Here is a 14563-nt window from a genome sequence, read left to right on the forward strand (position 1 = left end):
GATTCTATTGAACATCAGGAGGAAGATGCTGGTCTGTGTTTGTGGCTGGTGCTTTCTCCGGCTGATGCAACTGTGCTGTTAGAGTGACCTTCAAAAATCTCTGTTGTCATTGATCATTGAAAAGCAAGTGTGGCCTAATTGATTTTCTCTTTAACAAACCATGTGTGGCTCTGCGTCAGGAGGAACATGCTGGGGGCTTGCAGGAGGGACTGGCTGATGGGTGACCACGCGGGGGCCAGGGACTGGCTGCTCCCAGGGCCAGCTTCTCCTCCTCCTGGACTCAGACCTGGCTGAGTAAGGGCCGTGATGGAGAACGCCACTCGTTAACACATGTAGTGCAGACGGGGACTGGAGAGCTTAGTGAGTATTCTTGCCCCCAGGCGCTCCTGCAGGGAAGGGCTCCCCAGGGCCAATTAGTATAAGTTTGCTAACCAGTTGTTGACAACTATGGTAGGAGTATTTACACCACGGAAATGGGCAAACCCTACAAACCATGCCCCCTCCCCTCCCCCCACCCTCAGGAGCTGTTTCCCACACTCTATTGTGAGAAGGGCAGCATGGCAGCAGGGAGCATGGATTGGGGTTGGACACTGTGGGGCTGTGTGACTAAAGCAAGTCACATTGCCTCTCTGTTCCTGTCTGTAGGATGGATAATGACACCCACGCCAAAGGCCTGATGTGAGGACTGCGTTCGAGAACATAAGCTAAACTAAACTAAACTGGCAAGTGGTTGCCGGAATACTAACAGTTTGCTGCCTCTCCTGCTATTTGAAAAGCATTAGGCTAATTTTCATTTGGCTCTTTTTGCTTCTCTCTTCTCTTTAAATATACTTTTGGCCGAGCCCTGACATGCATTGAGCCCAAAGAAAATACAAAAGCAAAGACTTCCCAAGGGAGAAATGCCGTTTTCCTCTGACCTGTCACGTGGCCTGCCTCGCAGGCTCATCACACAGTGAAAGGGTCAACCTCCCGCCTTTCTCATCCTCTGGCCTCCATGGCTGTAATGCGTAATTACATTAAATGTGATTTTTTAAAATTGTGATGTTTAAGCTCCTGGAACTGTCAGGGGAAGACAGGTCCTAACAAAGCAACTGTATGTGCAGCTTGTGGTGTCACCACCGTGTTCTATAATTATAAGAAAACTAGTTGTCATAGCAACTGCCACACAGACCGAGCCTCCTTCTGGAGATGCTGACAAGCTCCCAGCGCCGGAATCCAAGCAGTTCGGAGAGAATGTGGCTCCCCGAGGGGGTTCAGCTCTCTCGGGAGATAATCACGAGCTCATTCTAATTCCACATCCTGCACCTTGTGGCACCGTGCAACCTGATAGGCTCTAGAACGCACTGGCTGCGTGACCTTGGACCAGTCACCTCACCTCCATGAGCCTGTTCCCGCTTGTAAAACGGGGTACCAGTGCCCCCTTCGGAGGGTAGTGTGTTGATTATGTTTGTGCCTTGCAGATGGCCTGCACAGAGCCGTCTGCAATGTGTGTATATCAGACACCTTCCATTAACCTCTTCACTGTGGACAAAGAAAAAGAAAAACTGCTGAATTAGGGGTTGTTTTCAAACTCTTTATTATAATAATTATTAATCTTGATAGTATTTGTAGCTAGATAACCAAGTTAGTAAATAGAAATTCTAGCATGAATCATGCATATTAGGAAGAGGGAGGGAGAGGAGGGAGGAAGGAAGGGAGAGGAGGAGGGAGGGAGGGAGGGCGGGGAGGGAGATGGGGAGAGAGAATATTCGGCAAGATGACACTGACTTCCATCCTCCAATATTTTTCCGTTATGGCATTTCTCTGAGGCTAAGGAAAGAATCTCTAATCTCTAAAAACATCTCTAAACAGAGATGTTTCTTGTCTCAGTCTTTGGGCCTCACTTTCCTGTTTGTAAAATTCGGAGTCGGTGGGCTGGTCCCCAGGAGGGGAGGAGGGGGGGGGGGGGGGGGGGGGGGGGGGGGGAGGGAGATGGGGAGAGAGAATATTCGGCAAGATGACACTGACTTCCATCCTCCAATATTTTTCCGTTATGGCATTTCTCTGAGGCTAAGGAAAGAATCTCTAATCTCTAAAAACATCTCTAAACAGAGATGTTTCTTGTCTCAGTCTTTGGGCCTCACTTTCCTGTTTGTAAAATTCGGAGTCGGTGGGCTGGTCCCCAGGGGCTCTTCTGTCTTTGATGTTTGACACAGTGGTTCTCAGCCAGGGAGGACTTGGCTCCCCGGGGACATTTGGCAGAGTCTGGAGACATTTATGGTTGTCAGGACTGCTGTGTGTGCGCGGCATTTAATGGCATTTAATGGGCAGAGGCCAGCAATGCTGTTAAGCCTCCTAAGGGACAGAAGGGCCCCCATAACAAAGAATTATCCAGCCCCCAAATGTCAGTAGTGTCAAGGCTGAGAAACCTCGGCCTAGGATTTCCCACCGTGGTTATTGGTCTAAAAACAGAAATCACACCGCTGTCAACCCACCTGGGGCGTCAGGTGTGGCGGGCGTCGGTTTACGTTCCCAGCCATCTATCTCCCGGATCACTGAGGTCCTAGCAAAACCAGTGGAGATAAAGACAAAGACTTCTCAAGGGCCTGGGGGCTTCATAAAAACGAGATGGCTATGGGGGGTGGGATCACACATTCCTTTGGCTTTTCTCTTGATGCTGAATAACTCAATGATCAAACGTGATTGTTTTTATGGGCAAACACAATAGAATGTACAGAATGCAACTTAGGTCCATAATAGCTTTACTGTGATTTTCCTATGGAGGATAAAGATGAGTCTTTTCCAGCTTCAGTCTTTGATTTTGACATTCCAAGTCGCAGCCAATGCATGTCTCTTCTCAAAGTCCAGTGTGGCCACTTCTTCCTCCTGCTTGAAACCATCCTGGGGCCGCCCCTGGCTTCCGGGTGGAATCTGGGCCTCTTGGTCCATGGAACCTGGCTCTCTGAACCTGTCTCTTGCTCCTCTCTTCTGCCTCCTCTCCTTCCGAAATTACTCTTGGAATCCTGGACACACCACCCAGGTCGCCCCCACTCCTCAGCTTAGCTGTCCCCGCCACCCTGAATGCTCCCCCCCCTTCATCATCTAGTGCACACCTGTTCAAACGTCCTCATAGCTGGCCGTTTCCTCCTCTGGGACCTTACACTGGGGATTTGTCTCCTTGACCTCCTTCGGCAGTTCCTTCCTCACCTGCACTTTTCCACGGCCCTATGGACCTGGCTCTGAGGACAGTTCTGCCTCCCCTATGACTATCGACCCTGCGAGGCCAGCCATTTTCCTTTTAAAATAAAAGGAACACAATTACACATGCAAAATCCCAACAGAATAGAAAAGCATGAACTGGAAGGAAGTCTCCTTTATCTCTCTCAATAATCCTTCTCACCCCAAACATCCATCGTCTATGCCTGTGCCGTCCACATGTGGCTACGTGCACTTACATTCATGAAAATGAACCAAAACTCACACTTCAATTCCTCAGTCACACAAGTCACCTTTCAAGTGCTCAGTGGCCATGTGAGCCTAGTGGCTCCCAGATGGACAGCTCGGGTCTGTGGGCCATTTCCATCATTGCAGAACGCTCTATCGGTCAGTTCAGAAATAGCTCCTGATGTTCTCACGCCTTTTCTACACATCAGCACATGTATCTTTATATATACATGTATACATTTGGTACCTTTTCATTGTCTCAAATGGGACCATTTTATACACATTCTTCCGTACCTTGCTTTTCCCTCTTAATCATAATCTCAGCGATCCTTCTGCATCAGCACATTGAGGCCTTTTTCTGTTCTTGTTAGTGATGTACACCGAGGATGGTCCTAATCTTCCTCAATCAGTCCCCTATTGTTCCAGCTCTCAGTCCTCTGCAGTGAACTTCCTAGCTTCCTAGTGTGTGTGACACACACACACACACACACACACACACACACACACACACGTCTTTCATAGATTTTGCAAGTATATTTGGAGGGTTCAAGAATCTTCATCTTTAAAGTCTTGCCAGAGACTATGGTAATCTCCAATTTTAATGGATTTTGCCACATTATGTTCCAAAATTGTCCCACCAATCCTCCTCCACCATACCTACAAATGCGTTCTTCCCACATTGTTAGTTTTGCCAAGCTGATGGGTAGAAAATGGCACCTCGGCTTTGTCTAAATGTGTCTTTCTTTCATTATTGGTGAGATCGAGCCTCTGTCCATGTACTCATGGACTCTTGACCTTGGCTTCTTGCCTGGAAAACATTCTATTTGGTTGGAGCACTTGTTAGTCCCTCCTACTGATGTGCATGGCCTCTTCCCCCAGCTAGGGACTTACTCCTTCTCACTTGTTTGATCCTTTCTCAGTTGTCCTCTGCCTTTTGGTTTTAGTTTTGGTGTAACTTCTTTTCCAAGCCTGTGGGATTTCTTCCTTTTGCTTTAATCACAAACTCCAGAAGGCATAAAGGAAAATATTGATACCCTCAACTCTATAAAAATCAAGGCCTTCTCCCACCCTAAACTCTTGTTTTCTTCTAGTGCTTCTTTTATTTTATTTCTTATGTTAAAATTTGGATCCATCTGGAATTTGTAAAGAGTAAGCTGGGAATCCAATGTTATTTCTTAGTGAGTGGCCAGTGGGCAGTTGTCTGTGGTCATCAGCTAATCCTCTCTCTGACTTGACATGCCACCTTTTTAAGACACGGATTCCAATATGTATTTGAGTTAATTCTGTGCTCTCTTTTCTTCCATTGGTCTGACAATTATTTGGTATTGAAAATCAAGACAATACCAACTTTTCTCAGTCCCATAGTTTTATAATACATCTTAAAATCTATGTAAACTGTTCTTCCCCCATTCCTTTTACTTTTCAGAAACTCCTTACCCATTCTTACATGCTTGTGTCTCCATATAAATATTAATATATTGTTTAGGTTCCAAGAATCATGCTACTTTTTAATTTGGGTTCCATAAATTTATAGATTAATTTGAGAAGTTACATCTTTAAAAATTTGAGTCTATCTAGAAACAAGATTGAACCTCACATCTGTTGAAGCCTTTGTTCAGGGTTCTCATGAGCTTTGAAATCATCTTTACAGTCTTATTTCATTTATTTCAAAGCATTTCACTTATTTTTTTGTTGTTGATATTAGAAAGGGCACCTTTTTCCATTATATATTTAAACTGGTTGTTATTTATACTTAATAAAAATGCTTTTGAATCTTGTACGTTTTGGTAAGTACAAGATTGGTATTAGTGTACAAGTAACCAACTTTTCTTATTGTTTCTAATAATTTGTTCAAAAATTTGATCCTTTGGTTTTTCTACACATATAATTGTATCATCTGTCCATAATGCTACTATCACTTCCTTTTGCTGGTATTTAGTCTTCTTATGTTATTTCTTCTTTTCCATTTTTACACTCCTAATGTCATTTTCTTATCCAATTGCATTGGTCAGTACTCTCTGGTCTACTGTTTCTAATGTTTGACCATGTACATTTTGAGGGATTCTTTTCTGCATTTAAGGAGAGGATCATATGGTTTGGCTTCTTTGACCTAGTTTTATGGTGAATTATGCTGATAGAGTTTTAAATATTAAGCCATTCTTACATGCCCTCCTTTGGTCATGGTGTAGTACTGAATTCTGTTTGCTATTATATTAATTTTTTTCTTTATTAATATTGTGAGGTTGCAGTGTGTGTGTGTGTGTGTGTGTGTGTGTGTGTGTGCTATCTTTGTCAGGTATGGTATTAGTGTTATGCTGCCTTTGTAAAGAGAACATACCTTTTTCTTTCACCAAGCTCTGGAAAATTTAAAAGAGGAGAAAAATAATCTGTTTCTTCAAGTTTGTTTTTTAAACCAAAAAAAGAATTAACCCATTAAACCATCTGGCTTGGTGAAATTTGGAAGGGTGTGGGTGGTTTTCAGTAAATATGTGAAGAATTAATAGACAAATTCCATTTTGTACCTAGGTACCCCTCTTGAACTATGACATTTTGAAACGAACCCATTGTCATCTCTTAGTTGTAACTCCCTTCAGAGATGTTGCTCCAAGTGGCCCCATTCAGGCACTAAGCATTTACAGAGTAGCCACCACCATGGGGTAGGCAGTATGGGTGACTCGTGGGATCCCAGACACGGCCCACATGTGACGTCCCGGAAGGCTGGCTGCCGCTGAAGCCCCCATTCTCGTGAATTTGATTTGAAAGCTGCCTGGCTGATCATGGAATATGGATCGAGCTCAGGGCTCTGTGCTCACAGTGACTGCGCTCTGCATTAGTCACACTGGACCCTCAGCACAGCCTTCACCGCAGCGGCACAGACAGGCCGCGGGTCCCCTTCCTGTGCAGGAGCCGCGGCCCTCGATCCTGGGCCGCCCCGTCTCCGGGAGGGGAGCCCGACCTGCCTCACTCGCCAGCTTCCTGTGTGACTCGCTTCTCTCTCCCTGCCTGAGCTTCAGGCTTTTAACCTGAGATGAAGATGCTAATGGTGACTGTAGATTAGATGAGCCAGCGGATGGAAAGCACCAGGACGCAGTGGGCACCTGGTCAACCTGAGTCCACCTCCTTGCTTTGGTATCTCCCCGATACCTGGCCCAGCGCCGGACTAGGATGAAGACCGTCATGGATTGCTTTTAGACCCCAAGCCGTGACGGTCTCCCTATCTCCCCACTTCACCCCTCCAGTCAACTGCCAACCACACAGGCAGAGTAATCTTTAAATCTCAGCTGTGCCCCGCCAGTGAGCAGCTGTCAGGAACTCCCTGCTAGCGCTCTGGTCCTCCCGCCACATTTCCCTCTGAGGTCCACGCTCCCCGGGTGAGCTTGCCTCTGTTTCCCTTTCAAGCTTCCTCCTCACCATCTGCACCGCCTACAGCTGCAGGCCTTTGCACAGACCTCCCCCCCACCCCGCCCCTCCTGGTGCTGTCCTGATCTCAGTGCTCCTCGCCTGGCCTCTAAGGGCTCTCCTGAGGCAGAGGCTGCTATGGCGTCTCCGCCTCCCATGTGCCCGGCCCGGACCGTGAACGAGGTGTTCCGCCAGGATCAGGGACACAATTAGTCTTTGGGTTACATGGTGAAATATGAATGAGATTTTCTCCATTTCAGTTCTCAGAGGAGCCCTCGGGAAACAGTTCTTTAAAACACGAAAATGAGGCCGGGAAAATCAATTGCGCTCCTCGCTGCAGGAGATGAAGGCAAGCGTGACTTTCCCGAGCCTCCCAGGGCACCGCAGTATAGTGGGTGGGGGTGGAGGCACCTTTCATTCTAATGTGGATTTCAAGCGGGGCCCAGGCTGGGAGCCACCAAGCCTCAGCCGCCGCCTGTGGAATTCAGGAGCACACGGTGGCAACGCCCCCAGCGCCTCGCACAGCCTCTTTCTTATTTCTAAGCAACAATGAGCCAGCTGCAGCCTTGCCCAGGGTTCACAGCTAAACACCCACGGCCACCACGCCTCCTTCCATGGTGGAGGGGAAGGCCAGACACTGGGCAGGAGGTGGGTATTGACGGCGTCTCCCGGGCCCAGGCCCTGTGCCTGCTGCATCCAGCCTCTCCTTGGGCCTCCAGACCTGCCATGCGGGCAGCACTGTCATCCCTTCTCTGTACAGAGGAAAGTCAGAGCCCAGGACAGGGCGACCCGCCTGGGCCACGCAGGTTAGGAGCCATGTGTGCATCTTCTGCGCAATCGCGTGTTACCATCTCGGGAGTCTGTGGATGTTTAACGATCCAGGTCCTGTCTTTGGTCAGGCTTCCAGAAAACCCAGAGCCAACGTGCTGCCCCTGCTGCAGGTACGGGCACTGTGCTAGACCTGCCTCCAGGAAGGGCCGTCCTCCATCCTTCCCTTTATTCGCTGCTATTTTCCTCATCTGTGAAATGAGGACATAACAGCAGCTCCGACCTCTGAGGGTTGCTGTGCAGGCACATGGAGAGACGCTGGCACGCTCGAGGCAGCACTGGGCACACGACCATCTCCCCGGCGGGGTCAGGGCTGCTAAATCCTGGGGCCTGCACGGTGTCTGCAGTCATTTCTGGAACCAGAGAGGGTGGAGTCTAACAGGATGAAAGAAGCTGGTCAGGTGGCACTTACTGACTTCCTACTGATTGATTGATTGATTGATTGATCGGCCAAGCCCTGGGGTCCTCCGGCGGGGCCCTCAAGGAGCAAACAGCTGGGTCCAAACTCAGGTCTCGCCCAGGCAGGTGTCAAACCCACTTCCTCGGCCGCTTGCGTGGTTTCCCTCCGAGCCCGGAGCTCGAACCTCCCACACTCTCCGCTTTATTTTCCGAGGCCAGGAGGAGGCCCTGACCCGAACCTCACCCTCCACCCGGGGGTTTCCAAACCTGCAGAGAACAGCTTCCCCTGCAGGAAGGGATGCTGACCCTTTGCTCTGGGTCATGACGCCCTCGCATCCCGCCCACTGGGCCGCTGGGAGGGCAGGGCGGAGGTCACAGGTGAGTAAGCACAGAGCCCGACCCAGACCCGGACCCGGAGCGCAGCCACGGGACCGGCTGGGGGAAGGTCAGGTCACCAGGGCCAGCCCTGCCCTCGTGCTGAGCGCAGAGGCCTCCGCCTGTGGGCGGGCTGTGTGCAGCCCTGCAGGTCTGCTGGCTGAGGCGCTCGACTTTGTAGAGTCAGGCAGTTTATAAGGGACAGGCACTCCCATTATGAGGAGCGGGGGAGAGTGGGCGAGAGGCTGGGGCTGGTTCCTTCTCCAGTAAAACCAGGGAAAGTTAATTAAGGCTGTGACTCAACAGGCTTTTCTGATGCAATTAGAGGTCCAGCTGGGCAGCCTGCTGTTTCAGGGACAGGAAGTCAGCACCTGGCCCCACAGGCCACTGCCTGAGGCAGGCGTTTCAACAGTGACGCCAGCCCGATGCCCAGCCCAGCCCAGCGGGAGCCTCACGTCGGGTCCGTGGGAGTCGCCCGTGTGCCTGGCCCTGTGCCTGGGCCGTGGGCACTCCAATGGATCCCACGTCTGCAGGTAGGGAGACTGCGGCCCAGAGAGGGGGTGCCACTTGCTTAAGTCACACAGCCAGTCTGTTCCTAGAGCCTGCTCCTGCCACCTCCCACCGATTCCCTCCTACACCCTGCACCCCAGGCTCTGAGTAGCCTGAGTGAACTGCACTCTGCCGTCCCCCGAACCCTCATGCCTTTGTTTTCGTAATAAACTCACATATAATCAGGGGAGCAGTAAAGGAGCTTCGGACCCGTCTGCTCGAAGTCTGTCGCCTGCACGTGGGGACGGATCTGTAGCCACAGTCACTCCTGTGGAGACAGCAGGCCGGTGGCATCTCAGCTACCGACTCTCCCTCCGTCACAACAGCCCTGCTCCGATGGGTGGGGCCTTCTTGTCTCTGGACCACCTTTTACAAAATGCAGGCGACTGACGAGGTCGCAGTGGAAGCTCCAGAGCCTCCCCCGGCCCAGCAGCCCGGCAGGAGGAGGCCCGGGCATGTGGGGAGATGTAGGAAGAAGGGGAGCAGCCTGGCCTGGCTGTGACCGAGGAGTCTCCGGCGCGCACCGGGGGCCAGGCTGGTAGTAGATGCTCCGTAAATGTTAGGTCCTTGTTCTCTGCCCCCCACTCCCGCCTCGGCAGGAGAGGGCACGCGAGCTATTTCCTGGACACGCAGTCCTGGCCCTTTAACCCCCACCCACCCGCACGTAGCTGGTCGCAGGTGCTGCTGGTGCTTCTCCCTGACTCCCTCGGGCCCATCGTCCCCGCTTCTAGAACAGATGCGGGGGGGGGGGGGGGGCAGTCTGGTCTTAGCCTTTACTGCTACCTGATCCCGAAGTCAGCACTTCTGAAACCTTGTTTCCTGTAAAATAGGTTGTTGAAAGGTTTAAAAACGAAAGCATAGATTTGCATCCACTGCCCCCGGTTTAAGAGCTGAGGAGTTGAACTCACAGTTTAGGGCCTGTCTCTTCTTGAAAAGCTGAGTCAGCTATTATCTGGCCTCCTCCCGTCCTTGCCAACAGGTGTTGTGCCGGGGAGATGGGCGCGTTCCCTCCCCTCCCTCCAGCGCCCTCACGCCCCTTCCTCACACCGGGACGTCCTCGCTGGCTCCTGCCGCCTGTCCGCTCTGGGCCCGCACGCAGGGGTGACGAGGGAAGCGTGGCTCCTTCCCGCAGGTGGTCTGGGTCTGGGTGCCGTGTTCAGGTCTCATTTGTACTGGTCCTCGGTTTACTGCTGATAGAGCCACCACCTCCTGTGGCACGGCTGCTGCCCGTCCTGCAGGGGGCGCGCTGCCACGGCTCTGTCCTCTGCTGCAGGTTGACCCGTGGTGTGAGCTCTCAAATGAGAAACCCAGAGGAGTCCCAGGCCAGAGACTGAGCTCTTTCATCAGCCAGGCCCCGCCCCTCATCCCTTATTTTTAATGCTCGTGCGAAAGCAAATTAGACTGGGAACTGAGCTACAGCTCTGGCAGGTTCCAGTGTAAACCGAGCCTTTTTCTTTCAAGGGTTCCACCAATATTAATGCACTGCTGGCCCCGGCCAGTCTCACCTCCCACCTCCTTCCTGCCGGGCGCCCCCTGGGTTCCTGAGGCCACAGATGCTTCCTTTCCTTTCACAAGGCAGCTCACCTAGGAGACTCATTGGGACCCCCCCCCCCCCCCCCCCCCCCCCCCCCAAAAATAGGCTGGGGGCTTCCACGGGGAGCTGACCCAGCGGGGTGATGGTGCAAGCCCTCTGGGTGGGGTGGGAGCACACCGTTCCCCTGTGCTCTGGAGGCAGCCGCCCTGGGGTGAGTGCGCAGGGACAGCCTCCGGGCCAGCGGAGCCCAAACCCTGCTGCCCCGGTGCCGCATCTGAGTTCCCTCAGGCACGTGGCTTCTCTGGGCCTCAAGCTCTTCATTTATAAAATGAGAAGATGGTGAGACCTACTTGGTAGGGCTGGTTTTAAACATTAATAAGAGATCAAGTTAAACAGCCTCACTGTGGTTAGTAATTCTCAATGTCCATCTTAATCTTTCCCAATGAAGTCATCTTGGATATGGGAGCCTGGCCCATACGACGAGCCGCCTCCCTATCCGGGCGCTGAGCCCAGCGGAGGGTTCACAGAGCAGACGCCCACTCTCGGCTGGTCCTGCCATGCGAGGCTCGGCAGTCCCACCCAAGGCTGGTAACTCATTGGCTCACTGAGGCGCCCTGTGGTGTTGGTGGCACGTGTGGGCACACTGAGCCTCTCGCACCAGTTCTGGGAGAGGTGGGGGCCCTCCTCCGAGCCCAGACCCCAGACGCCAGAGGCCAACCTTGTAAGCAGACCTTCCCAGGGCTGGCAGCCTCAGGCCCCGCTGTCACCCCTTCTCTGTGAGAACTGTCAGGGGGCAACTGTGTGTGTCAGTGTGTGTGCGTCTGTATGCCTGTGTGTCTGTGTGCTGGTGTGTGTGTATGTTGGTATGTCAGTGTGTGTGTGTGTGTGCTGGTGTGTGTGTGTGTGTGTGTGTGTGTACAGGGCGGGAGGGGTGAGGAGGCAGAGACTGGGGAGAAACCCTTTCTCCTGCTGGGAAGATGCACACTGAGAGCAGGGCGACATGCTGCGTCCCCAGCGTGGCCGGCTGTGCGGGACCCTGCGCATGCTGTCGCCGTGTGGCTGGCGTGGTTTCGCCTGTGCAGGAGCTATGGGGTGGGGAGCAGCTTCGCTGGCCCGGAGCCCCACTGGCACGCGTAGCAGAGCCACACACTGGAGCTGGAAGACGACGATTTCTCATTTTCCAAACCAATTTTGCTGACCTGATTTTCTTTTCTTTATCAACTCTTGTGCCAAGAAAGGGGATTGAGGAATGGAAGTAGCTTAATGGAACGCGCTGTGTGCTGCAGGGCTGGTGTCTCCATGGTGACGGGATGCAGGCTCCGTGCAGACGTGGGCTGAGATGCACTGAGACAGCTGTGCCTCTGACGGGGCCGGGTGCACGGATGGCCTCCTGGACTCGCGTGGAAATGCTGGTTCCTGGGCGCTGTACCGACAGGGGGCCGGGATCTCGGGGTGCAGGGCCCAGGACTTTGTATCTGATCTACCTCCTTCCATGGCTCTGAGGCTCAGGGAGTCGCAGGCCCATGGTGTCAGGCCGTGAGTCAGCCCACGGGGGGTGTGGCACACTCTCAGCCTCATCACCAACTGTTCAGAGGAGTAATTTCAGGAGATCCCTCCGTGCAGCAGGGGCCATGGATGGGAGGGGAGATGGGAGGGGCCAGGGAGGACACGCCCACCTCAGGAGCTTCAGCCCCATCAGCACAAACCACCAGCAGACCCTTTAACTAGCAGGACCCACGGGCCCTCGGAGGCCCCAGGACCGAGGGCACAGCCTTGCCCTGGGGGTGTAGGTAGTTGTGGGGCACAGGCCACGGCTGATGGCAGCACGGTGTACTAGCAAACCCTGATGGTTCTTGTACCGAGGAAACCCCTGACCCAAACTCCGCTCCATGGTTGCAGGGGTAACAGCGATGGCAGCGGGAAGCATTCGCCGGTCACTCTCACATTCGCACGGGATCGCCACGGTGGTCCCTGGTGACCGTGTGTGTGGACTGGTGCGGTGGTGAGCCATTTTCCAGATGGGAGAACTGAGGCCTCCTCGGTTCCGCTGGTCCCGCAGGCATGCGAGCTGGTCCTGGGCCGCAAGGGGCAGAAAGCGAAGCTGCAGGAGAACACGGGTTCCTGGGGGACGCGTGTGCATAGGAACAGGCGGCAAGCGAGTGAGAACGTGCCTGAGATGGTGGCCGGTAGTGACGGCTGTTTTCCTCTGGGACTTCCACCTTTGTCTTTTTAATCACGGGGCAATGAATTTTTAATAAAAATATCGCTCATGTAGTTAGAGATACACTGGCAGTAGGACATGTGGCGGCAGTGGGACTTCGGACCCGAGTCCCTAGCCTCACTCTGCCCCATGCATGGAAAGCCGTCATTCCCTCAGCCTTTGAAAGCCCGTCTGGAAATGGACACAGTGATGGTGCCCACCGCCCAGGCCTCGAGGACACGGTGGGGTGACTAACGCACGTCTGCACTCCACGCGTGCTGACCGAGGGCGCGACCTCGGGCAGGCCAGCCCGGGGGCTCCGTGCACCGCCCCGTTTTACCTCACAGCGTGAGAAAGTCACCAGTGTCGCCCCGTCCAGAGAGAAGTAAACTGAGGCCTCCTGAGGGCAAGGAAGTCCACAGGGTCACAGCGAGGGCGGAGCTGGGCTTTGTGTCTGGACAGCCTGGCCCCAAAGGCACTGCTCCTGCTGCAGGCCCAGCGCTGGGAGATGGCGGGACCAGGTGTCCCTGGGGTGGGACTTCTGCAGCCGCTGGCAAGGTGCAGGGTGGCGGCGTCTGTCTCTGGGGGCCCAGCTGTCACTTACAAAAGACGGATGTCCGCGGGCAGCTGCTTCATCTCCCCAGGAAGCGCCCGCTCCTGATGCACTGGGTCTGCTGCTTCTGGGGCTCAAGGGTGTGCCCTCCTCACAACGAAGGGCAGTTGTGGGGCCTGTGGGGCCCAGATGCTGCGGAAGCTCCCGAGCCTCTTCAGTTGGGGTTTCTAGGAGGTTCCTTACAGAGCAAGACCCAGCAATCTCTCCTCCCTCGGTCAGGGCGGGGGTGGAGGGCCAAGCTTGGGAACGGAGACCAAACATATACCATCCTCCAGCTGCATGCCCACACGGACTCCACCCTCCAGCTGCATGCCCACACGGACTCCACCCTCCAGCTGCATGCTCACACAGACTCCACCCTCCAGCTGCATGCCCACACGGACTCCACCCTCCAGCTGCATGCCCACACGGACTCCACCCTCCAGCTGCATGCCCACACGGACTCCACCCTCCAGCTGCATGCCCACACGGACTCCACCCTCCAGCTGCATGCCCACACGGACTCCACCCTCCAGCTGCATGCCCACACGGACTCCACCCTCCAGCTGCATGCCCACACGGACTCCACCCTCCAGCTGCATGCCCACACGGACTCCACCCTCCAGCTGCATGCCCACACGGACTCCACCCTCCAGCTGCATGCCCACACGGACTCCACCCTCCAGCTGCATGCCCACACGGACTCCACCCTCCAGCTGCATGCCCACACGGACTCCACCCTCCAGCTGCATGCCCACACGGACTCCACCCTCCAGCTGCATGCCCACACGGACTCCACCCTCCAGCTGCATGCCCACACGGACTCCACCCTCCAGCTGCATGCCCACACGGACTCCACCCTCCAGCTGCATGCCCACACGGACTCCACCCTCCAGCTGCATGCCCACACGGACTCCACCCTCCAGCTGCATGCCCACACGGACTCCACCCTCCAGCTGCATGCCCACACGGACTCCACCCTCCAGCTGCATGCCCACACGGACTCCACCCTCCAGCTGCATGCCCACACGGACTCCACCCTCCAGCTGCATGCCCACACGGACTCCACCCTCCAGCTGCATGCTCACACGGACTCCACCCTCCAGCTGCATGCTCACACGGACTCCACCCTCCAGCTGCATGCTCACACGGACTCCACCCTCCAGCTGCATGCTCACACGGACTCCACCCTCCAGCTGCATGCTCACACGGACTCCACCCTCCAGCTGCATGCTCACACGGACTCCACCCTCCAGCTGCATGC

At 54.1% G+C, this 14563-nt stretch overlaps 2 protein-coding genes across 3 annotated transcripts in view; one reads left to right on the forward strand and one right to left on the reverse strand.

Moving 5' to 3' along the window:
• The window catches only part of LOC102239347 (neuron-specific protein family member 2), a 37194-nt gene that overhangs the window by 13893 nt on the left and 8738 nt on the right, over nucleotides 1–14563 (forward strand). The gene's annotated exons all lie outside the window — the stretch shown is intronic.
• LOC102248078 (polyubiquitin-F) overlaps nucleotides 11438–14563 on the reverse strand; it is a 7425-nt gene continuing 4299 nt past the window's right edge. Inside the window, exon 2 of one of the 2 annotated variants that reach the window (XM_005879383.2) lies at nucleotides 11438–14548. In XM_005879383.2, the coding sequence (XP_005879445.1) occupies nucleotides 13536–14548 (1013 nt within the window). In that variant the 3' untranslated portion in view covers nucleotides 11438–13535. The other variant, XM_014550386.1, reaches the window with a different exon arrangement.

The sequence above is a fragment of the Myotis brandtii genome, unplaced genomic scaffold (assembly GCF_000412655.1).
Source record: "Myotis brandtii unplaced genomic scaffold, ASM41265v1 scaffold6, whole genome shotgun sequence".
Taxonomy (NCBI): Eukaryota; Metazoa; Chordata; class Mammalia; order Chiroptera; family Vespertilionidae; genus Myotis; species Myotis brandtii.